The sequence below is a fragment of the Daphnia magna genome, linkage group LG5, assembly GCF_020631705.1.
Source record: "Daphnia magna isolate NIES linkage group LG5, ASM2063170v1.1, whole genome shotgun sequence".
Taxonomy (NCBI): domain Eukaryota; kingdom Metazoa; phylum Arthropoda; class Branchiopoda; order Diplostraca; family Daphniidae; genus Daphnia; species Daphnia magna.
Window position 1 is genome coordinate 3,247,528 of NC_059186.1, and position 24,694 is coordinate 3,272,221.

The 24,694-nt window shown below is 43.2% G+C and overlaps 2 protein-coding genes, 1 long non-coding RNA gene, 5 other non-coding genes and 1 pseudogene across 8 annotated transcripts; 5 read left to right on the plus strand and 4 right to left on the minus strand.

Annotated features, from left to right (window-relative positions):
• Positions 1-3,168: 3,168 nt before the first annotated feature.
• Positions 3,169-3,310, minus strand: LOC123472905. Its single transcript, XR_006647368.1, has one exon. It is a non-coding gene; the product is annotated as a U4 spliceosomal RNA (small nuclear RNA).
• A 634-nt stretch (positions 3,311-3,944) lies between these two features.
• Positions 3,945-4,018, plus strand: Trnai-aau. Its single transcript has one exon. It is a non-coding gene; the product is annotated as a tRNA-Ile (tRNA).
• A 2,011-nt stretch (positions 4,019-6,029) lies between these two features.
• LOC116935590 lies at positions 6,030-7,808 on the minus strand. The gene has a single exon (XM_032942880.2). The coding sequence runs from the start codon at positions 7,806-7,808 to the stop codon at positions 6,030-6,032; it is 1,779 nt and encodes a 592-aa protein (XP_032798771.2).
• Positions 7,809-8,326: 518 nt separating this feature from the next.
• LOC123472342 lies at positions 8,327-9,122 on the minus strand (annotated as a pseudogene).
• Positions 9,123-13,326: 4,204 nt separating this feature from the next.
• Positions 13,327-13,408, plus strand: Trnas-cga. Its single transcript has one exon. It is a non-coding gene; the product is annotated as a tRNA-Ser (tRNA).
• Positions 13,409-13,968: 560 nt separating this feature from the next.
• On the plus strand, positions 13,969-14,050 carry Trnas-cga. Its single transcript has one exon. It is a non-coding gene; the product is annotated as a tRNA-Ser (tRNA).
• A 2,114-nt stretch (positions 14,051-16,164) lies between these two features.
• On the plus strand, positions 16,165-18,624 carry LOC116935594. Its single transcript, XM_045174454.1, has one exon. It carries the CDS (start codon positions 16,165-16,167, stop codon positions 18,622-18,624), a length of 2,460 nt encoding a protein of 819 aa, XP_045030389.1.
• Positions 18,625-20,930: 2,306 nt separating this feature from the next.
• Trnai-aau lies at positions 20,931-21,004 on the plus strand. Its single transcript has one exon. It is a non-coding gene; the product is annotated as a tRNA-Ile (tRNA).
• A 921-nt stretch (positions 21,005-21,925) lies between these two features.
• Positions 21,926-23,043, minus strand: LOC116936330. The gene is made up of 4 exons (XR_006646475.1): positions 22,884-23,043; positions 22,751-22,824; positions 22,607-22,687; positions 21,926-22,548 (listed from the first exon to the last, which is right to left on the minus strand). It is a non-coding gene; the product is annotated as an uncharacterized LOC116936330 (long non-coding RNA).
• Between the last annotated feature and the right edge of the window lie 1,651 nt (positions 23,044-24,694).

Genomic DNA, 24,694 nt, shown 5'->3' on the forward strand with positions numbered 1-24,694 from the left:
CCTTGATGAATTTCTGGTAACGTTGCTTGAGGAGTTCGGTTTCCGTTGCAAGGTCATTATCCAGTTCTGCCGTCTTGGAGAGGTTTTTGTACTGCTTGATTTTGTCCATCGTCCTAGTAAGGTGGCCTTTCAGGCCTGCGCGTGTTGCCGATGCCCCTCGTGACATTTTTATTTTGGTTGCTGGAACGAACTAAGGCAAAAAGAGAAAAGGGGGGCTTGGATTTTCCTGCTCCTATCACCGAAATTTCTTCAGTTGATGTCGGGTTTTTCCGACCTTTTCCGTTGCTTGATTCTTAGTAGTAACAGCTGGGTCCTACTTCTGGATTTCCCTTAAAGAAGTGGGCAAAAAATTGAGTTGAAAGCTTTTAGCTTTCGTGTTGCCACCAGTTGTGAGTAATGGAAGGGAGTAGCGTTTCGCTGTACTCCAAACAGTGGGCGTATTTTTTAAACTCCACTGGATTGGGATATTCCTCCTTCTTTTATCAGGCAACTGTGAGATGTGGCGAATAAATTTGGCTCTTAGTTAGCTTTCGGTAACTTAGAGCACTGTACCGACTTTGTTGTCAGTTATACAGGTGTCACGAGGTTTGGACAATGGTTACGCACGATCTAAGATTATTGGACAGTAAGCGGAGTGCAAAAAAATTTGGCTCCTCCAATGGCATAAAGAATTCAAAGCAAGGTTTCAGGAGTAGCGAAGAAATCATAAATTTAAAAAAAGGGATCCACCATAGCGTTATTTCTAAAGGCTAGGTGGCATTAATTTGCAATATTTTATGAAATAAATAAAAATTTTGGAATTCTTGGAAAGAATATAATAATTAGTGGGTCTTATGACCGTTAAGTGGCGTACTACTTCAATATAAAAAGAAAAAATCACAATTTCTGAAGTGTACAAAAGAAGTTGTGATGTTGAACGCTATGTGGCGTAGACGTTCGTTTCTTAGAAAGAAAAAAAATCTTGATTTTGAGATTACCAAAAAAAGGGAAAAAAGTTTCGAATCTGAGCGCTAGATGGCGTAAGACGTTCAGCTCTGAAGAAAATGTTTGAAAATTTAAAAAAGGAAAAGGTTCGCTATTCTGAGCGCCAGATGGCGAAGGCGTTCAGTAGATGAAGAAAAATGTTTTAATTTTTTTAAAAGGAAAAAAGATTGCTTATTCTGAGCGCCAGATGGCGTAGGCGTTCAGTAGATGAGAAAAAGAAAAAAAAATTTGAATTTGAGAGGGAAAGAAAAAAATTGAGTGATAGGTTTGTAAATTTGTATGCCAGATGGCGTTTGCGTTCAGTTAGAATGGAATTTTGAAAGTTTTTGAAAGTTGAGAAAAATGATTGGAATTTCGAGCGCTAGATGGCGTTTGCTGCCTCGAAATTTAAATAAATAGAGATTGGCGTTGCCTAATTTCTAAACATGTGAGAAAGTTTTTTGTTTTTTTGTGGAGTGTAACTACGAAATTACTCTCCAGTTGAGAAAAAAAGAGAAGGAAATGGCAACAATGGATTTTGAGTTTTTTGTTAATTACAGAAGAATAATCACAATTCGTGGTAGAGATCGATCAGATCGTCAGGGTCAATTTCAAGGATTATGATGTCTTCTTCTTCTTCTTGTTCTATTTCTTCTCCTTCTTTTCCTTTCTCTTTCTCTTCCTTCTTCTCTTCTTTCTTTCCTTCTATCTCGTTGATGGTGATGGGTTTGATCACGGGGGTCGGGTCGCGGTGCGGTTTGTCCAGTATGCTTTTGGAGCGGAATTTATTTCGGGTATCCGGTGGAATGTAAGGCGTTGGGTCCAGGTGTGGAAGGTTTAGTGGATGTCCGCGTCCACATTTGATTTTCGAGCCATACTTGAATATATTATATTCAATATAATTTGGTGGTGGGAGGGGCTCCGGTTCTTCCTCTGGGGACAGTTCAATAAGGTCGTTATCCGGGGCTTCCGCTGTTGAAGGCCCGGGATCGCGTTCGGGTTGCCCGATTGTTGTTGATGATGCTGTCGCCCCTTCCTCTATCTTCGGTTTGTACCGAATGTCTCGCCTTTTTTATTTTCTCTGAGTCCCTAATTTTTTAGGCTTGTTTGGTGCTCCGCTATGGCGGAGGACAAACGAGAAGAAGGGAAATTAATGGAGGAACCTCCAACAAAACAAAGAAGGGGAAAAAAAATTTTTTTGGAAGAGCCACCGACCACGTGAGGGAGAGGCAAAAAAAAGGGCAAACCCAAACTATTTGGCTCGAAATCATAAAGAAGACAAAGGGAATAGCAAACGAGAAAAGGAAAGAAAAATAAAAATGTTTCAACAAACAAAAAAAAAATTTTACGGGGAGGTAACCTTCGTGGAGGTTTCTCCAAAAAATCCCTACCTTGAGCTAGGTTGAGCCCACCGTAATGGCCGCCACTGACCACGCGGTGGAAAAAAAGAGAAAAGAAATTTTTTTTTTTTTTTTTTTACAAGACAATTTTTTATCCTGTCTACCAGACCGTCGCAGTTACTACGACGTAAGTAGCAAAAAATAAAAAAGGGAAAAATTTGCCCTGCGGCTAACACGTGGTGTTCATCGAAGAAGAAAAAAAAGAAAAAATTTAGGGGTGAGTTACGTCTCCCCACAGTCCACTGACAGCGAAATTTCTTAGTAAAGTTAAAACTACTTAACTAGTTCGAGGACCATGTAAGATTTAGTCTCCGGTTCGAAGGACCATGTAAGAATTAGTTCAGCCCATGACTGAACTTACCTTAGTAAAGATGAAAATGTAACGATGAAATAAAGAACACACGGGAGCACTGACTGTTGTCTTGACGGTGTGAGGTATATTCAGTAACTAACTGCCCCTTGCCCTGTACATTTTCCGGCCGGTAGGCCGAGGGGCGGGGCTACACAAAAATAAATTGTAACATGGTGGCCTCCTAGCGAGGGCCACCCAAATCATATGAAATAAAACGTGATGGAAGTCGCGTTCGTCTTCCAGCTCGTGTTGTCGGATGTTGGGAACGAGGTATATTCCCAACAGTGGGATCCATCCGCTAAGTTGAACAAACACGATCCTATATACAGAAATTCAGGTTTCCCAACCTTTGATATATGTGGGATTGATTAACCAATCGCTTACTAAAGGTTGATCAAGCAGACAACAGTAAACAATAACCAAAAACAGTGTTAACGTTCTTTAAAGAATCTGCTCCTGCTGAAGCTGTCAAAAATTGCCGACAACAAAGAATGTTTCACTTCATCGTGGCGGGGTATTGGTTAAAGTTTTCAACTAGCAATAATCACACCTCGGGAGACCCTCATTGGTTATGATATTGCCACTGCGCAAAGCTAAATTTCACATGAGAGAGCCCTACTACTTGAACCTTTATCTTGTCGATTCCGCACGGACGTTGACACCAAAAACATCAGGCAAGGTACTGCTTTTCGATTAAACTAATCATTTTGCTGCTTTCAGTTTTACACTCACATACCTATAAAGAATATAGTTCATTTTACGAATATTTCACATGTTGCCATACAACACCATTGAGTAGTAAAATTCATGCAAATTATGATGCATTTCGCCAGCTCAAGTGAACGCACAGGAATTGTTTCAGTTTACAGGTCAAATTTGCTGAACCCATTCCCGTTTACTTATTTTAACCATAAAATCAGTAAAAACCTACAAAAACTAAACGAAAATTACTCAGTTGCTATCTCATTGTGCTTTTCCTCTAGCTTTGAAATGCCGTGACCAGGATTCGAACCTGGGTTACTACGGTTTTACGCTATAAGACCCCACAACGTAGGGTCCTAACCAATAGACGATCACATTTGTGTTAAAGTTATGGAAGCGACCTCGTATGCACAACAACGTAAACGGAAACAGGAAACATTGTAGTATGGTTCCGAAGTGGGATGTTTTTTAATGCTAGCTGAGACGCTGGCTAATTTAATTGAGTAAAACAATGGTACGAATATGACGGCCTGTTAGCTCAGTTGGTTAGAGCGCCGTGCTAATAACGCGGAGGTCACGAGTTCGATCCGCTTACGGGCCAGTTACTTATATATTAACAACTTCCTTTTGTTTACGTCAACGTTTACCTCTCGTGCAAAACCGGTGACTTTGCTGACGTCAATGTTTAACATTCAACAATTTCTTTTGTGGACGCTTTTAATATACCTTATGTTAATTAATCGCCACTAATATAGCAGATGTGGCCGAGTGGTTAAGGCAACTGACTCGAAATCAGTTTCTGTAACGAACCACAATGAATTTAGACGCCCGGTAATGCAGCCACGAAATATTTTATTCTCTCCCACGACTTGAACTGGCAAGAAAAAACAGAGCAAAATGTGACCGTCTTGCCGCTACGTTTTCTTCCACAATGCCGCCGCCACCCCTTCGTCTTCCACACCTGTCCTCTTTCCCGGTTGCCGCATGTTTTATTTTGCGGCCAGCAATCTGGTCCGCAACAGTCCCACGGGGCCCAACAGCTGCACTTACTTCTTGTCGGATTCTGAAATTAAGCAAAGTTTGGTCACGGGTCTTTTATATTCAGATGTCGCCGTCTTAACAATAGCCTGTCGAACACGTCCTTCGCTATCTGGATACACTTGAATGATAGTTCCCATCGGCCATTCTCCCCGTTTTGACTTCTCATCCACGATAAGAACACGATCACCCACTGCCGCATTTCGGTTTTCGCGGAACCACTTTCTTCTTTCCATTAGTGTCGGGACGTACTCTTGCATCCAGCGTTTCCAGTATTGCTGGACGATAAATTGGGCGTGCCTCCATCGCTTCCGTGCGCTTTCTTCGAAGCTATTTTCGTCGTCTGGTGGGCAGTACTGGTATGGTTGCGTTAAGAAGTGGTTCGGTGTCAACGGATTTGCGTCGCTAGGGTCAGTACTCACATGCGTGAGGGGCCGCCCATTAAGTAATGCCGATACTTCAGTGAATACTGTCACCAAAACCTCGTCGGACACGGCGCGATCCTTCAAAATTGCCTTGATAGCTCTTTTGCTAGATTGAACCAGGCGCTCCCATACGCCTCCAAAGTGTGGCGCCGACGGCGGCGAAAAATGCCACTGAGTTTTTCTTTTTGCCAGTTCGGTGGGTAACTTAGGGTCACTGACTAGATTAGTAAAACCAGCACGCAAATCCTTTTCTCCAGCAGTGATGTTCGTCCCGTTATCGCTGTATACTTCCGTTGGCGTTATGCCTCGAACGCTCGAAAACCTAATGAACGCCATGATAAATGAATCCGTATCCATTTTATACACCATTTCCAGATGGACCACTCTAGTCGTTAAGCATGTAAATAGGCAGGCCCATCGCTTCTCCCTTCTCCGCCCGATGACGACAGAGTATGGTCCGAAGAAGTCGAGCCCGATGCTGGCAAAGGCTGGCTGAAACGGTACAAGTCTGGGCCTTGGTAGTGGGGCCATCATAGGTGGGGCTGGTCTTGCTCGCTGTATCTTGCATTCTACGCATTTCTTGACTACTCTTCTAATCGCCCGCCTTCCTTTTAACGGCCAGTATTTCACCCGCACTTCCACTAAAGTTCTTTCTACTCCGGCATGGGCCGTCTGAACATGAGCTTCGGTGATCAGCAGGATGGATAAAGGATGATCCGGGTCTAGCACTGTTGGATGACGACTGTCGTATAGCTCCGTCGCATTTTCCAATCGACCACCTACACGTAACATTTTATTTTTATCAATAAACGGGGTCAATTTTAATAGTCGCGAAGTTTTCTTTAATTGCTTTCCAGCTATCAGCGTTTTCACATCTTTTCCGAAGCATGCTTCTTGCATTTTATGGATGAGGGTTCACCGGGTCTCTTCTCTCTCTGCTACGGTAGTTGCTCTTTCTTGCTTTTCCTGGTCTTTGTCTTCAGTTCCCTTTTTTATGTCGATGACGGCTGAAATGAGTTCTTCTAAGCTCGAACGGTCGTTGAATAAATTAGCGATGGGGTCGGTCTGAATCGAAGTTGATAAGACGACCCTTTCCTTTATCACCTCTAGTTCTTCTGCCGTTGGCTCTTGTCGGTGGTCCTGCTGTGTCTATTGACTGACTGGCCTCTGTATAAAGGGTGGACCCGTAAACCATCGGTGTTGATTGTCCAGCTTTGTTAAGCGAAGACCACGGCTACAATCGTCGGCTGGGTTTTTGCGCCCACTTATGAATCTCCATTCTTCATTGCTGGACGTCTCCGTGATTTCGTTAATTCGGTGGTGCACAAATTGAGAATAGCGCCGATGCTCTGATTTTAACCACTTTAACACTACTTCCGAGTCGGTCCAAAACAGGGTTGAATGGATTGGAAGTCTCAGTTCTTTCTTCACCGATACGGTAATCCGCGTCGCTAACACGGCAGCTTGTAATTCTAAACGTGGGATGGATAAACTTTTAATTGGCGCGACTCTTGACTTGGCAAATACAAACTTGGTGTCAACATTTTCTTCACACTCCATCCGTAAATAACAGCATGCGCCAAATGCAACTTCTGATGCGTCACAGAAAACATGAAGCTCTAAACGAGTAGTTGATGATGGGAAACGTTGATCATGGAAGCATCTTGGCACACGAACGTCTTCTAAATGCATCAATTCCATTCTCCAAAGATTCCATTTTTTGACCATATGATCGGGCAGCATCTCATCCCACTGAAGTGGTTCCCGTTTTGACGGATCATTCAGGTTTTGGCGCGTCATCTTCCATACCTGTTGGAACAATACTTTGGCGTACGTCGTAATTGGAAGGAGAAATCCTAACGGGTCGAATATTCCTGCTATTTCTGCCAGCATTTCTCGCTTCGTTCGGACTGTTCTTGGCTGGCGGGTGGCGATTTTGAAACAGTCGTGCTGGCAATCCCATAAAACACCAAGTGAGCGCTCAACTGGGAGGTCATCCAGATCCAAATTCATGGTTTGATGTACTCTTTCACTTGCAGGTATCGAAGAAAGGACTGCACGTGACGACGAAACCCATTGGTTGAGCCTAAACCCTCCATCCGCTAATACTTTTATGACTTGAGAAACAGTCTCTATAGCTAGTTCCTCCGTCTCGAACGAGTCGATATAGTTATCAACATAGAAACTTTTAGCTATGATTCCTCCTACGTACCGGAATTTTTTGTGGTTATTTGCTGCGTGCTGTAAAGCATACAAACACGACGAAGGAGATGAAATTAAACCGAATACCTGAATCATCATTTGGTAGGTTTTCGGCGCTTCTGTGCTGCCTGGTCTCCGCCACAAGAACCGTTGGAAGCTTTGATCTAGCGAGCGTACGCGAACTTGATTATACATCGCCTCAATGTCTCCTGATACTGCAATAGGTGCTTCTCTGGATCGTATCAGAACTCCTACCAAGTTAGCCAGCAACACGGGTCCCCGAAGAAGACAATCATTTAGTGATGTACCTTCAAATTTGGCAGCTCCGTCAAACACCACTCTTATCTTCTTCGGTTTATTTGGGTTGATCACGTAGTGGTGTGGAAGGTACCACACTCTACCTTCGATTCCTTCTAGCTCTGTACTGGCTAACAGCCGAGCGTGGCCGTCGAGTACGTATTTTTCTATAGCTTTGGTGTACCGCTCTGCTATATCCTTATTCTTCAAAAGCCGTTTCTCCACTGACACCAACCGCTGGAATGCGCACTTTCGATTGTTTGGTAATCTAACAGCCGACGGTTTCCATAATAAGCTAACCTCAAACCGATTGCCAATATTCTTGATGGACGAATTTAAAATGTTGAGCGCTTTGGCGTCGTCTTCCGACAATTTCATATCGGTCACTGTTGTGCCGAATGCTTCCGTGGTGTAGAAACTCTCGACCATTTCCACAAAGCTAACACTCTCCGCACTTTCGATTCCGACTGCAAGGCACCGCATCTCCGTCGTCTTATTTGGACCCTTTAAAATAGATGATGGTATGCGTCCAACCACTGCCCATCCGAACGGTGTCAAAATTCCCTTTGGGGCCCCCGAACTTTCATGTGACGTCCTAGTAGCTAGCCTAGGGTGTTCTGTTTTACAGAAATTTTCGAATTTTGATGACGCTCTTCTATTTTGGGGTGTTCATAGCAATAAAAAAAATTGTTAAAAAAAATGGCGACGATCAAATAAAAATTAGACCCCTCAGCGGGAAAAAAACGTGAAAAAGCGTGAAAAAACGCATTTTAAATTCTATATCTCATTATACCGATACAATTTTTATAGTGCTCATCAATAATATTAATTAACACTATATTTCCTACTCATATAAAAAATTTGATGAAGATTAAGCTACATTTAGACATCTCAGATGTTATTATTGTAAAAGAAATTGTATTATTTTCGTTCAGTGATACAACAATTCAAAGGTTTTTCAAACTAGATTTATTGAACGATGTTAAGTGTGTTCTGTGATCTTCTATCACCTGGAATAAATACTCCTGGTCAGTTACTTTTACCACCGTATCTTTAAAGTCTGAAATCAATTTTATCGCCCTCTCAGCGCAGTCATTTACAACTTCAAATGAACGCACAATCTTTTCAATTTTTTTATACCCAGCCATATTTTTTCCAAGAATCCACTGGTGTATACATCCAATCAAAGCATTCATCACCTAAATTCAGCAAAGAGAATAACAACCAGCTACGAGGCCCGAGGAAAGTTGTCAATTGATTTGGGTAATCGATAATCGTTCCGGCGCTATTTATTTTGGGAAATTTCGGTTTCCCGGGGGCGTACGATTTAGGACGAGGGATCGTTAGCAGCTTTTCAACCAAACTCTGTCTTAGAGCAGAATCAAGTTCGCTGTCAAAAATAGATAGTACCACTGCTTCTTCAGTTAAGTACCATAAATGATTATGCACAGACTTTATCGCAACGGTAGCAGCTGCCAGATTTTCTTGTTTGTACAGTTGCATTAAAGACAAGTATTTCAAATCCACTGCTGGTGAGATTGTGGACAGCCTGGATTTTAAAACGCTTCGCTGTGAAAAAGCGCAATGAATATTGACATCTCCTTTACAGCTTTTGATTCCTCGTGGCTCATTTCAAATTGATAAGAAAGAAGTTGCATTTTGAGAAAGTATATCGAATAAGCCATAAAACGGGCATGGTGGTGCGCACCTATTATTCAGAATACAAGTAAACAATATGATGGATTAGACCGTTTCCGTTGAAATAATGAAAGTAGCGAACCTGGTTTTCTGAATCGAAAGTCACGGACAGTTCCGCCCAAAAATAAAACTGTAAGTTGAACTAATTCACGATAGTCCTCGCCAGGAAATGTTTTGGACGCAAGACATCCCGTTGCCCATTCAAGTACTTGATGCCCAACGTTTATCAGATCATCATTTACCTCCCAATCAAAGAGCACCAGATTCTGAAGGATAAAAGAAAAGGTGTTCAATACTTATTCATTTTCATTCACTTATTGTAAGGAGGAACCAACTTACACTTTGTTCTTGATCAAAGTCTTTCCAATCCTTTTGAAACCGGACGAACAGCGCTTCTGATGGGCTGTTTCGCTTTCCCATTACCGAATCAGATACATGTTTGACATGTATTTCGTAAACGTGATGTCTACATGCAAACCATAATACTGCTCGACCAAGTGTTCTTTCAATACTAGTGGCACTTCCCTTCAAGCGACCGGTGTAACTGGCCGTAGTGTCAAACACCAAACCAACAACTTTGTCAAAAACCTTCCACTCTCTAAGTAAATCAATGACGGCGTTGTGTTGAGCTTCCCCAGTAGAATTCGCTATCACTGGAATGCCCAGTAATTTAGGGTTTTCAAGATCAGGTTTTCCACTTAATAGGATCGCAACGCGATCGTCTACTTTTCCAGTTAGATATCTAGTGAACAAAGAATTTTTATTAAGAAAGACATGTAATCTCTCGGATCAATTTAATATACTTGATGAGCTTAGAGTCCCAGTGGATTAGAATGGACGATGGTGGAATAAACCTTTCTTTGATACCATCCGATATTTCTTTCCTTAACTGCTGTCTTTGTCGGTGAACTGTGGTGAGGGACATCGAAAAATCATTGATATTGCCACCTCCAGCAGCAACCAAAGCAGATTGGATCGTCAAATGGTCACGTAAACTAAGATCTCTGCTATCTGCTACCTGGCCTGTTGCTTTGGTAAGATTTTTGGCAGGGATTTCTAATATTACCGATGATGGGCGTGGGGTTCTGCGAGGTTCATAATATTCTTCATCACTGGAAAACTGCGATAAGTCCTCTGATTCGTTGCTGCCGACAGATATTGATTCATCGGATGTTTCATTTGATGCGGGAAACGAAGGTGTATTTGTTCGTGAACTTCTCAGTGATTGAATATTTGCTCTTTGAGCTTCGTTTCGGTCAACATTGGCCATACGACCACGCTGTGGATACTCTCTTTGTCCTATTAAGAACATAAAATCTTCTTTCCAGTACGTTTTTCTTGATGCCTTCAGTTTGTTTTCTACATCACTTGGTGTCAGATCGCACAAAGTATTCATTCGTGTCTTAAAATTTGCAATATGCTTCTTTGAATTAACCGTCTGTCTTGAATCAATCTTAATTTTGGTAATGGCAAATCAATCTTGGTGGATTTTGAGGAGTTGTCGTAAACAGTTTCTGTCAACTTTGATGGGAATGGCTGCTCTTCCCCAGATTTCTTTAAGCTCATCAAGAATCACTCTGAATATTTGTTTAGTCGGCTTGTTAACATCCAACAGCCTTAAAGAAAGAAACCTACGCATGACTTTCAGTTGCAATGGAAGTCGTGAGCCAATAGCTAAACTTTTATCGCACGCTTTACCAAGTAGCCAGTCTTCTTTATTTCTATTTACACGAACTGTTTTCACGATTTTTGTAGTTATATTAGTTTCACGCCACACAGTTCAATTAATTCGCACAAGAGTAAAACACAGTAAAAGCAAAACTAGTAATGCCGGATTAAACTGTCAGATAGGAAGAAATATACATAACCAGGGTTGCACAATTCACAAAAATAACTTCTGAGATGTCTAAATGTAGCTTAATCTTCATCAAATTTTTTATATGAGTAGAAAATATAGTGTTAATTAATATTATTGATGAGCACCATAAAAATTGTATCGGTATAATGAGATATAGAATTTAAAATGCGTTTTTTCACGCTTTTTCACGTTTTTTTCCCGCTGAGGGGTCTAATTTTTATTTGATCGTCGCCATTTTTTTTAACAATTTTTTTTATTGCTATGAACACCCCAAAATAGAAGAGCGTCATCAAAACTCGAAAATTTCTGTAAAACGGAACACCCTAGGCTAACCTCTGAATTGTTACCTTTCCTCCAATCCGACTTTTTTCTCAAGTTTTCCGTTTTTCATATTTTGCTCGCAACATGAAAACTTATTGGTGACAGACGAATAAAATTATAGCATTTGGAAAATAAATCTAAGAAAAGAATGCAGCAAAATTTTTTTTGAAAAGAGAATTTATTCAATTTAAACCAACTGATAAATGAAATTAGTTTAATATTTCGTCCACCAGCCGTTTGCTTCAATGCATAATTGAAGTCTTTTGGTCATTGAAAGCGCTAGTTTTTCACGATAAGCGTGATTATCAGTAAGATTTTGCCAAGCGGTCTGTGCAAGGGCAAAAACTTCTTCTTTGTTTCGGTAATCTTTCGCGTCGAATTCACGCACAATATCCCCCCACACGTTTTCAATGGGATTTAAATCGGGCGAGCGGGCAGGCCACGGGAGAACCTCGATCCTTGGATGGGCAGCAAACCAAGCTTTTATTACCCTTGCTGTATGGATAGGGGAATTGTCTTGAATGAAAGGGATGGTTTCTTCCGGCCCATAAGTTTCATTGATCCAGGGCAGGAAATTGTTCTCTAGGATCTCATGATATTTTTCTTTCGTAAATCTGCCTTCTATCGGAATTAGTGGGCAAGACCCAGCGGCAGAAAAACAGCCCTAAACAGGCATTGTCTTGCGTCCACTTCTATTAATTGTCTGGATATGCTCCCGTTGAAATCTCGTGCCCTTTTCCCGGTAGACAAACACTCTACCGCATTCGTCAGACCTTTTTGGAATAGTGAAATTTTGTAAGATAACATTACCGTAACGTAATTTTAATAATAATAATACCCGAAAGTTTTTTCATCAGAGAAAACTACTTTTGACCAATACACAGGGTCCTTATTAATAAACTCCGCCGCGAAATTCAAACGATTTTCCGCGTTGCGCTGCGTAAGATCACACTTTTTTGCGGCCAAGCAAGCAATAATGCCACGATTTCTTAGACGACGACTTATCGTTTGGGAACTTACAGGTATTGCGAGGGAATCTAAGCAGAAAAAATTGGTCTGATGAAGCAAAAATAAAAAAAATAACGCTACTCTAACCTGCAATAACACTAGCCTTAACAATAGGGTAAGCAGAGGCAAAACACACTATTGCGTTATCTTGCTGGAGTGTGGTTTTTTTCTTTAAGCCCGTCCCTCTTTTTCTTTTGACATTTTCTTCTTCAGAAAAACGATTTTGCCACCTTTGGACGGTTGATCTTGAGCAACCAACTAAATTAGCGATTTGCGCTTGGGAATGCCCGGCTCTAGTCAAACCAATTATTTCACCACGCTGTGCTTCACTTAGGTTTTTTGGTTGATTTGCACGATACATTTTAAATAAGCACCGCTATTCTAATCACTTTTTCTAGTCACGTTTTCTAGTCAATTTTCCTAGTCACTTTTTCTAGTCAATTTTTCTAGTCAATTTTTCTAGTCACTTTTTCTAGTCAATTTTCCTAGTCACTTTTTCTAGTCACCTTTACTTATTTCTAGTCTGAAATAGTCTGTCACTTAAACAATAGCTTTTCATTTTTGAAATAACACAGCTTCAAAGGGTTGCCATGGTTTCCAATAAGTTTTCATGTTGCGAGAAAATGTGGAAAACGGAAAACTTGAGAAAAAAGTCGGGTTGGGGGAAAGGTAACAATTCAGAGGTTAGCCTTTCCCCGACTTTTTTCTCAAATTCTCCGTTTTTCATATTTTGCTCGCAGCAAAAAATATTGAAATCATGGCAACCGTCTCGCATTTGCAGTCAAAACAAACAAAAAAAAATTGCATGCTTTCTTTGTTTGTATTGTGCAATGAAAAACAATGCCATCTAGCGCTCAAAAGGAATTTTTATTTTTTGGGCTACCGGGGGGTGCCTCTTTTTTGTGGAGGATACTGTATATATTAACAATGTCCTTTTGTTTACATCAACGTTTACCTCTTGTTCCAAACCGGTGACTTTGCTGACGTCAATGTTTAACATTCAACAATTTCTTTTGTGGACGCTTTTGATATACCTTATGTTAATTAATCCCCACCAATGTAGCAGTTGTGGCCGAGTGGTTAAGGCGACTGACTCGAAATCAGTTTCCATCTTGGAGCGTAGGTTCGCATACTACCATCTGCGAAATATGTGAATAATGTAACCTTTGAATTATTTACATCGTCAAAAACTTGGAAAATTACCAATAAGAATTGTCATAAGAGATATTTCGTAAAGCTTAGTCAACTTGCCGATTGTGTTAAATGGAAAACTTCTAGTGAAGAGTTACATATTTTGAAATGACGTTATAAGGTAGTCGTTCGAAATTTGTGTGAAAGTTAAGGAAGCGACCTCGTATGCACAACAACGTAAACGGAAACAGGAAATATTGTAGTATGGTTCCGAGGTGGGATGTTTTTTAATGCTAGCTGAGACGCTGGCTAATTTAATTGAGTAAAACAATGGTACGAATATGACGGCCTGTAAGCTCAGTTGGTTAGAGCGCCGTGCTAATTACGTGGAGGTCACGAGTTCGATCTTCTTACGGGCCAGTTACGTATATATTAATAATGTCCTTTGGTTTACTTCAACGTTTACCTCTCGTTCCAAACCGGTGACTTTGCTGACGTCAATGTTTAACATTCAACAATTTCTTTTGTGGACGCTTTTAATATACCTTATGTTAATTAATCGCCACCAATGTAGCAGATGTGGCCGAGTGGTTAAGGCGACTGACTCGAAATCAGTTTCTATCTTAGAGCGTAGGTTCGAATCCTACCATCTGCGAAATATGTGAATAATGTACCCTTTGAATTATTTACATCGTCAAAAACTTGGAAAATTACCAATAAGAATTGTTGCGGCGATAATCATCTAACCCCTTGTCTCTTTGCCATCTTGGCACCATTACTGTTAACTATCATTTGTCCTATGGATTTTCAGTCGCAGAGCTGAATGCTGAAGTGGCAAATCAGTTTCAGTCTCTCTCGACAAATACAATATTAAGTGTCAGCATCTACTGCATTCAGCTTTATTCATAGCTCCCGAAACATTGGTCCTTCGAACCGGAGCTTTGAAATGTCAGAGTTGGTGACTCAACAGTCTCATCAGAGAGACATCTCTTCATACATCTAGCCGACTGCTGCTCACACAGACCTCATCACTGTGCAGTCTTCAAGTCATCTTCCGTTGAGTTCTCCCTGTACACCCAGATCTCATCGCTGTGCAACCTTCAAGCCATTCCGTTGGTCTCATACACGTGCAGGAATGGAGGGAGGAGCCGAAGCTGTCTTGATCGAGACTACAGAAGAGCCATTCGTGGACTTGGCGATCGCAAAGAAGAAACGGCGAACGTTACGGTCTCAGATTATCAACACCAATCGCCATCTCAACGAGCACATCAGGGCAGCTGGTTCACGGGGAGCAATTGCTGGTCTCGTACGACACCTCAAGGATCTACTGAAACGAGCCACGTCTCTCCATACCGAATTACTGACCATGGAAGATTCGGAGGAGAACGAGAAGCAGGACGAGTTACATCTTAGATACGTCCAAGAGGTCGGTGAGACGATAGCCAATGCCGAGCAACATCTCGACTCCAGGGAAGATGAAGCCACATCAGTTATCCAGCACGGAGGAGTTGGTGGTCGTCGTCGCGTTAATCAAGAGGAGGAACTCCAAGCAGCCCGACAACGAGCAGATGACGCTCGAAGCCAAGCAGAAGAAGCGCATAATCGAGCCGAGGAACTGCGCAATCAGCAAGAGGCAGCAGAGGGAGCACTTCTGAATCTACAGATGAGCGATGGTGATCCGGACCATCTCACTTCAGTCAGTCAACAAATTAGTCACGCATCACTGCTAGCTACTAATTGGAAGCTTCGGCAGCGACAAGAGAATATAGCTCCCGACGCCTGGATCGACAGCTATGCAGCGGGAAAGCTGAAGCCAACCAATGAAATAATTCTAGGTTCTCTATCAAAGCGGATCTCGAGCCATACAGCGGTAGAACGTTGGATTGGTTCGCTTGGGTGGATCTGTTCAGAGCCTTAGTTCACGACACAGCCAAGGTCCCTGGTGAAAAACTGGCCTTGCTTAAACGTCATCTAAGAGGAGATTGCCTGGATGTCGTTCACGGACTTTGAGGAGGAGAAGGAGCCTACATTGAAGCTTTGGTCAGGCTGAAGAAGTCATGCGGATGGCGTGACGTGATGCGGGCAGCGCACCTCCAAGCCATCGAAAAGCTCGAGTTGAAGAATGATCCATCGGTCTTCAAGCGGTATGCCGGGAAAATTTGGACGCATTTCTTCGACCTCTCTCGCATTGGGGAGACGGCCACAGCCGACCTGATAGAGAAGGTTTGCCTCCGACTACAACTTCCCGACCGACTGGCCTGGAACGACGGCCGAAAAGGAGGATTGGAGACTCGGAGCCTGAACACGTTTGGAGGCTGGCTTTGTGATCGTGCCGCAGCCTACCAGAATGCTTAAAGCATAGCCGCCGACCAACTTCAATCGACACCTAAACCTGTACGTTTTGCCGCTCGAACAAACCAGGTCTCTTCAAAGCAACATTCCGGTTCCTTCACACCGTCGAAGCCAGCCACTCGTAATTTCTGCTTCAAGTGTGAAGGCGAGCACAAACTCGAAACTTGTGGAGATTTTAAGAATCTTTCCGTCAGCAGCCGCGTCGCGTTCTGTGCACGACATCGCTTATGTTTTGGTTGTCTAAAAGCCAAACACTCCGTCCGTTTCTGTTCTCAGAGAAAACCCTGCAGCCAACCGAACTGCACCCATTTCCATCATCCATTACTGCATGAAGCCAGTCAGATCAGCGTTGACACTTCCGTCACCGCCAGGCCGTCCATTCTGCACATCGAATCAAGAAAACCCGGACGTGTGGCGATGGGGATGATGCGGCTTCAAGTTCAAAAAGCGGATGGAAACTGGGCACTGGCCAACGAATTTGTAGATGAAGGCAGCGATTCAACTTTGATGCGGCAAGGTTTTGCAAATTACCTCAATCTACGCGGAACTCGTCACCTCTTAACAATTATTGGAGCCGGCAATGTGATTAATCGTTATCCTTCCCAACGAATCACCTTCGACGTCCGAGACACCAACGGCGAAACCATCTCTATTCCCTGTTCCACTCTACCATCGGTGGCCAGCGACATCCCGGTTACCGATTGGCCGTCTCTGAAACAGCGTTGGAAGCATCTTTCAGACCTCCCAGTTACAGCAACCGGCGGAAGAGTCGATATTTTAATTGGAACGGATCTTTCTCATTTAGTTGCCGCCTTAGAGTCAAGAGTGGGTGCAGACTATGAACCGATGGCAACGCTGAACAGATTTGGATGGCTCATCAGAGGAGTGGTGCAAGATGGCACCATGGTTACCGCAGTTCGTGCACACACCGTCACTGGATCGTTTCAGTTGGCCCAGCTGACCGAAGAGATGAAACATTTCTGTGAAACCGAGAGCTACGGGACCGAATACCAGCTGCCAGGCATGTCAGCAGATGAGAAACGGGCCTTCTCAATCCTTGACGACGGAACACGAAAGCTGGACCTAGGATACGAAGTTCTGATAACATGGCGCGAAGGGGAGCCGGACTTGATCAATAATCGTCGGATGGTTGAAGACCGATTCAGGTGTCTTCTACGCAGATTTGAACGTGATCCCCAATTTGAAGCGGATTATCGTGCCGCGATGAAGAAAACTCTCGACCAAGCTTACGCGTCCCGTCTGGCCGGGCCGGCCGCAGATGAAGCAAGATATTTTCTCGCCCATCATGGAGTCTACAAGGGGCAGAAATTAAGAGTCGTCTTCGACGCAGCAGCCCCTTTCAAAGGGAAATGCCTAAACGATGCGATCCTGAGCGGTCCCGCTTTGCAGCCATCACTTCCTGCCGTATTGATCCAGTTTCGTGAAGGAGAAGTGGCCTGGGCCTCCGATGTGGAAGCGATGTTTAGTCGTTTTCGACTACGCCCAGCGGATGCTAACTTCTTTTTTTTTCTATGGAAGGAACCTGATTTGCCGGATTATATCGTCTGCCGCATGGATCGACTCCCGTTCGGAGCCACTTGTCCGCCTTTTATCGCGATCCACACCAGTCGGAGAGCCGCCATCGACGCTGGAGCAAGAGAGAAGATCGTCGAAGTAGTAAAAGGAAAATTATACGTCGATGATTATCTAAGTTCATCCAGTTCGGTAGCAGAAGGCCTAGAAGAAGCCGTCACAGTCGAGAGAGTCTTATCCAGCGCCGATCTACATCTACAAGGGTGGATATCGAACTCACCCGAGTTTACCCAAGCCATCATGAAGGATAAGCCAGCAAAACCAGTCGTTAACTCACCCGGATGTTATAACCTCTCCAGCAAAGAGTTCGACAAAGTGCTCGGGCTCGTTTGGAATACCACGACGGACGCCCTGGGATTCCGAGTGGACAATCTGGACAACATTGAGTACACCCGCGTCGGAATCACCAGCAAAGTCACCAGCGTATTTGATCCATTTGGAACAGCCGCACCTTTAATCGTGAAGGCGAAGATAAGATTGAGAGCGCTCGGGCTGAAAGGATCCAGCTGGACGGAAGCAGTCGACGAAGCTGATCAGAATTGGTGGACCGCCTGGTTTGACGTCGTCCGAAAATTATCTGCTAACACGGTTGAACGATGTTTATTTCCCGAGGACTCCCAGATAGAAGAGTCTCAACTTCACATCTTCTGCGACGCCTCCGAGGAAGCCTACGCGGCCGTTGTCTATGTGTGGAATAGTTATCGTGACGGGCGTATTGGCGTACATCAAATCAAGGCTAGTAACAAGTTAGTGCCGAAGAAGACGGTATCGGTGCCCAAACTGGAACTGAACGCGGCCGTTCTTGGATCCCGATTAGCGCGATTCGTCTGTAGCTGCCTTAGTAAGAAAATCCAGAGTCGTTTCTTTTGGACTGATAGTAGTACGGTCCGTAATTGGATCCGTGCCACCGCGTCGTATTACCAAGTCTACGTCTCCAACCGTGTAGGCGAAATTCAGACGCTCACGGAACCCGAAGAGTGGCGCTTCGTGCCGGGCAAGATGAATCCAGCGGACGAGACAACCAGATCCGTCATCGAGGAAGAAGGTTTATCTGCTCACTGGTTGAACGGACCCGAATTTCTACTCCGACCCAAGGAAAACTGGCCGAAAGATCTTCCTTGGATCGCCGTGTCCGAAGAAATGCGGACGAGCAAGGTCTACGTTTCCCGTCTGAAGCAAAGCGTGTCCGATTGGTCCAATCTTCCACTGGATCGTTCCAACTTGTCACCATTCCTGAAACTAGAAGGCCCATCCCGAGAGCTGGTGGAAAGATGCCAAAAGTAGAGCTTCAGTGAAGACATCCAGCGCTTAAAGAACGGTAAAAGTTTACATTCGTCATCCCATCTTCTGCAACTACGGCCATTTTTGGGTCCGGACAATTTGCTCCGATTGGGTGGACGAACAGGCCATGCCAAACTTCCTTACGATACCATTCACCCGCCGATCCTTCCTAGCAAGCATCCCCCGACCGAAAAATTGATCCAGATTTTGCATGAAGACCTACACCATGTCGGGACAGACTATCTGTTCGCGAAACTCAACCAACATTTTTGGATAGTTCTAGGACGCGAAGCGGTGAAGCAAATCCGGAGACTGTGTCCAGTCTGTATTCGGGAACGAGCCACTCCCGCCAGCCAACTTATGGGAGATCTACCCTCTTTCCGACTGGATTCTTATTCCCCACCGTTCGCCCATGTAGCTGTCGATTATTTTTGACCGTTGGAGACCAGCCCGGGACGAAACCGAGTTTTGAAACGCTACGGTGCGCTCTTCACCTGCCTAGTAACTCGTGCCGTCCATTTGGAGATGGCCGAGTCGCTTTCTACAGACGACTTCCTTCTAGTCTTCCGGCGCTTCATCGGCCTCTACACCAAACCATCTACAGTGCATTCCGACAACGGCACCAATTTTGTAGGTGCGGAGAACGAACTGAATCCTCTCCTTCAAGAAATGCCGAACGATCCATCATTCCAGCGCTTCAACAAGGAGAAGAACATCGACTGGAAGTTTCAACCCCCCCCGAGCTCCGCATTTTGGTGGTGCACACGAGAGCCTCGTCCGATCGACCAAGAAAGCCCTTTACCGAGCCCTGGAAATTGAAAAAGAAGGATTCCGGTACCCTACCGACGAGATACTCCGCACGCTGCTGGCCGAGATCGGTGGAATGTTGAACGCCCGACCCTTAACCTATGCCAGTACGGATCCGTCGGATTTTCGGCCCCTCACGCCAAATGATTTCCTCAACCGTCCTCCAGCATACGACCTTCCACCAGGATCTTTCTCAGATGCCTTACCACGTGAAAGATTGCGGTACGTGCAACGCTCTGCTCAATTATTCTGGGACCTTTGGACGAAAATCTACCTTCCATCCCTCGTTCCGCGCAAGAAATGGAAGGCGGAACATCCCAATTTAGCCGTCGGTGACGTTGTACTAATGATTGATCCCAATCAACCCCGGGGCCAATGGAAAATCGGTCACATCATTCCAACATTCCCAGGAGAAGATGGGCTGGTCCGAGTCGTAAAGATTCAAACAGAGACGGGTGTCTATTCTAGGGCGATCCATCGTCTATGCCTGCTGGAATGCGCATCTACCATCCGCGCACCAACCACAGCCGATCCAGCTATCGACAAGAACGTCACGATTCGAGCCTCGCGTTGCAGTCATCTCCGAACTCTATATTCAAATCGCAGTGGATTGGACTCATCAATCGCATCCGTGTAAATTCCGCTCTTGATTCGGGGGAGAATGTTGCGGCGATAATTATTGTTCACCATCTGGCAACGTTTTCCTCCCTCTCCCTTCTTTTCTTTCCCTTCTTCCTTGTCAAAGCCATTTCTAGTCTTCGTCTGCAAACCTCATTTTTCTCACGTGTCATTCTCTGTTCTGATCACCTGCTAGTGTTAATTACCGTGATCTTGCTATTTATCACATATTAGTGCATCAGGTATGTTTCTATAGTAAAATGTTATGTCTAATTTATACTTATTCACGTATGTTTATACCTACATGTTTTCTATAGCGGCATTACTGAAGTGATCCGTGCATATCTGTCCTGTTGTTCGTTGCACATTCAAACCTAATGGTCAACAGCCTTGCCACAGGTAGTACTTGTATAAATTTCACGCGTGAATATTCCCATCTAACCCCTTTTCTCTTTGCCATCTAGGCACCATTACTGTTAACTATCATTTGCCCTATGGATTGTCAGTCGCAGAGCTGAATACTGAAGTGGCAAATCAGTTTCAGTCTCTCTCGACAAATACAATATTAAGTGTCAGCATCTACTGCATTCAGCTTTATTCATAGCTCCCGAAACAAGAATTGTCATAAGAGATATTTCGTAAAGCTTAGTCAACTTGCCGATTGTGTTAAATGGAAAACTTCTAGTGAAGAGTTACATATTTTGAAATGACGTTATAAGGTAGTCGTTCGAAATTGGTGTGAAAGTTAAGGAAGCGACCTCGTATGCACAACAACGTAAACGGAAACAGGAAACATTGTAGTATGGTTCCGAGGTGGGATGTTTTTTAATGCTAGCTGAGACGCTGGCTAATTTAATTGAGTAAAACAATGATACGAATATGACGGCCTGTTAGCTCAGTTGGTTAGAGCGCCGTGCTAATAACGTGGAGGTCACGAGTTCGATCCTCTTATGGGCCAGTTACGTATATATTAACGATGTCCTTTTGTTTACGTCAACGTTTACCTCTCGTTCCAAACCGGTGACTTTGCTGACGTCAATGTTTAACATTCAACAATTTCTTTTGTGGACGCTTTTAAAATACCTTTTGTTAATTAATCGCCACTAATGTAGCAGATGTGGCCGTATTTTGTTAACGTCAACGTTTACCTCTCGTTCCATACCGGCTATTTTGCTGGAAAAGAAGAAGAAGAAGAAGAAGAAGAAGAAGAAGAAGAAGAAGAAGAAGAAGAAGAAGAATATTAATAATAATAATATGGCTTTGTAAAGCAAAGCATGGGTTGTTTAAAAAGTAAAGGGTTAGTTTCAACTAAGCGTTTATCGTAAAAATTATTGACGCCAATCCCATATTGTCTAGTGGTTAGTTTTTATGGAGGGGTTTTCGGAAGGGAAAAATAAGATAAAGATAAAGAAACTAAGTGTTTATCGTAAAATTTATTAAGGATTATCTCATATTGTCTAGTGGTTAGGATACCTCGCTCTCATACAGGAGGCCCGGGTTCGATTCCCAGTATGGGAATAAACATAAAAAATTTGCCATGTATTGGGCAGTGTTTTGCATCTTTTTTTTTCATTATCTAGATAAGATAAGATAATTTGCTGATTCCAAAGATAAGATAAGATAAGATAATACAGAAAAACGCTAAATATAAAGATAAGATAAAAGATAAATCGATTAATCAATCGATCATTAAAACGGCGATAAAATCGATTTTAAAATGAAATTTTTAAAAATAAATACTGATACATTGCAAAAAGTGTCCTTCCCCTTAGCAAATTACTCTTATTCTTACGCATTCGTTTTCTTTCTTAAATTTTTATATAATATATGTTATACACCATTACAATAAGTCAATAACAGTACCAAACACCAAAACAAATACTTTTCCTCATATTTATTTTGCCCACTTGTAATTTTTTTTAATGAATAAAAGAGACTGAAATAAACAAGGTTTCATGCGGTCCCGTTTGGCTGATAGAATATCAGTAGCAGTGCTTTCATATAACCAAACACTCTAGCACTGAATGTGCAAGTTTAAAAAACATATCTTCAATTTTCAAAACCGTAAATAGAATTCAACAAAACCTGTGAAGGTTTAAGCCGAAACCACAAAGAAACAGGCATGTCAGCCTGTCAGGCAAGGCAAAGCAACCAAGGAAAGGTTGAATCTAAATATTTTTTTCGAAGACCGAAAAAGAGACCGATTACAATCAATTGCGTCTTCTGTCAGCTCAGTGAACAATTCAGTCATTCACTTTTGAATGTAAAAAAAAAGCAAAGCGTGTCACTTTCTTGATGGAACTTCTGTAGGTAACTAGACTGTATCTGCTCTTCTGATCTGTAGTCTCTAGTCTGCAATTCTGCATTCTTCAAACTGACTGTTACTACTGATGGAACCTTGCATGAAATTCCTCGTAACCTGGCTCTAGGTTTTGCATGAATGAATGTTGTATTCCATATGAGACGATGAGAAACCAGGTGTGGGAGATAAATGTGCGGTTTCTAGAAAGATAGAGGGAATCAGTTTGTGTTCCATAATAAGTTGTACAACGGGTAATACCTGGGGTTGCAGACACACACACAAAATGTGAAGAGATTGTGACTCGTACAGTAACTGGACAACACTAGAGGACAATCAGACCTGAGGGAAGGGACGCACAGATTAGGACCAAATATATGTATAATAAATATAAGCAAATATTACCCGAATCAGTAATGATAGACAAATATCAAAGGGGGGCCGAGAAAGGCAGATAAATTCCGGAGCCGAGATGGCGACTGGACACAAATCAGTATTTAGCACGGGTACACAGAATACAACTTATAATATTATATACCTGGGGTAATGTATGAAGAGGGGACAATAACTTTCAACGATCTGAAGGAATTAACTCTGAGAATGAAGAAGAAACTAGAAAAACATAAAAGTGTGACGTTCTTGACTCTGACAGGTCTGCCACGCTATATCGCAGACGAGAACGTCAGAGAGAGGGAGAGGGCTAAAGAGGGGGAAGGCAATAAAGAAAGCGGAACAATGGCTCAGGGTTGCCAGATTAATGATTATTAGGTTTCGGCGATCCACTGACATTGCAGTTTGAGTCTAACATTATAATAACGCTATTAGACAACAGAGGGAATCATGCACGAAAAAATAATCACGTGACAAAATCATCTTTTAAAATATCTTTTAAAATATCTTTTTAAAAACCGATAAGATAAGATAAAGATATTACAAAAAATTTTAAAGATAAAAGATATCAAAAGATATCAAAATTATCTTATCTCATCTTTTTGAAAAAATGCAAAACACTGGTATTGGGAACAGATTAATTGCATATATCATATTCATCTCCATTAATACTTCATGTTTCTGACCTGGCCTACCGAGGAATCAGATATTTTCCTCGTAGTCCTTCTTTGACGCCAATCCCATATTGTCTAGTGGTTAGTTTTTATGGAGGGGTTTCCGGAAGGGAAAAATAAGGTAAAGATAAAGAAACTGAGTGTTTATCGTAAAATTTATTGAGGCTAATCCCATATTGTCTAGTGGTTAGTTTATTGAGGGGTTTCCGGAAGGGGAATAAAAATGTATGGGGTAGGTGCATTTTAAAATACTAATAAAATTACATAAATAAAAAAAATGGGAAAGAGTCTACTATTCTACTGGGTAGGGAGTTTCTACGGGAAGAGGCGGGATATCCTCAGCTTCGGGGTTTTTGCACCATGATGGAAATGGGCACACACCATATCCATTGATCCCTGGATCACTGCCAATCGGGCCCTGAATCGGAAGGCACCCCAGGATCTTCCGTTGATTCCAAGAATCGAACAGATTTCGTCGTTCCTGGGGTACCATGATCCAAGAGACCCGACAACCAGGGGGAGAATCCTCCCATGCGAAGAATATTTATCATATTTCCGCTGGTAGGCATTCTCCATACTCCCTGGTTGGTCATAGCACACCACGACGTCGACCATCAACCGGGAACCGGATAGTTAAAATTCAACTTCCGGTCTTAACCTTTGCCAGGGGATGGCATTGTTGATCGTGACGTCGTGTCCCTGCTTGACTAGCAGCGACTCCAAGAGATCTTGGATGGTGTTGTGCCTCTTGGTGGCGAGCTGGAGACCTTCTTCACAGTGGTTAAGCACATGAAACCTGGTCTCGTTATCCTTTCCGCATCGGCGGCAATTCGTATCTTGCTCCTGTGAGCAAAACCACGAGTGCCCCGAAGAGGAAGGATGTCGAGCCGGGCCCTGTGAAGATATCTCCAGTCTCGGAAGGAGAGGGGCGTACGGCAGGATACCAGGTGAGCCATGTCTTTCGACTTGTCTTCCAGGGAGAGGCCAGTGGCAACTACTTCCTGGTGGCTCTTGTCGGAAATTAGGTCCCTGGTATAGCGCTGCCGAGCTACTTTCCGAAGTCCGCGGACTGCATTGACTGGGCTTACGGAGACGTCATCGGCGACAATTCTTAACAGTCCAAAGATTGGACCCTGCCTCCGCGTACCTCAGTCTGTAGAGCCCCCCATCCATGGATCCCGAAAGATATTCCCCAACTGGCAACACTCCTGGATGCTCGTTTCTGAACCCTCGCCGGATGGTGTTATGGAGCTGCTCTCGGCATATGTTCCTCAGTGTAGATTGT

Bases quoted from the DNA above. Each gene is read 5' to 3' on its own strand.
- LOC116935590 (XM_032942880.2), bottom strand. From the start codon at position 7,808: ATGGTCGAGAGTTTCTACACCACGGAAGCATTCGGCACAACAGTGACC.
- LOC116935594 (XM_045174454.1), top strand. From the start codon at position 16,165: ATGGGGATGATGCGGCTTCAAGTTCAAAAAGCGGATGGAAACTGGGCA.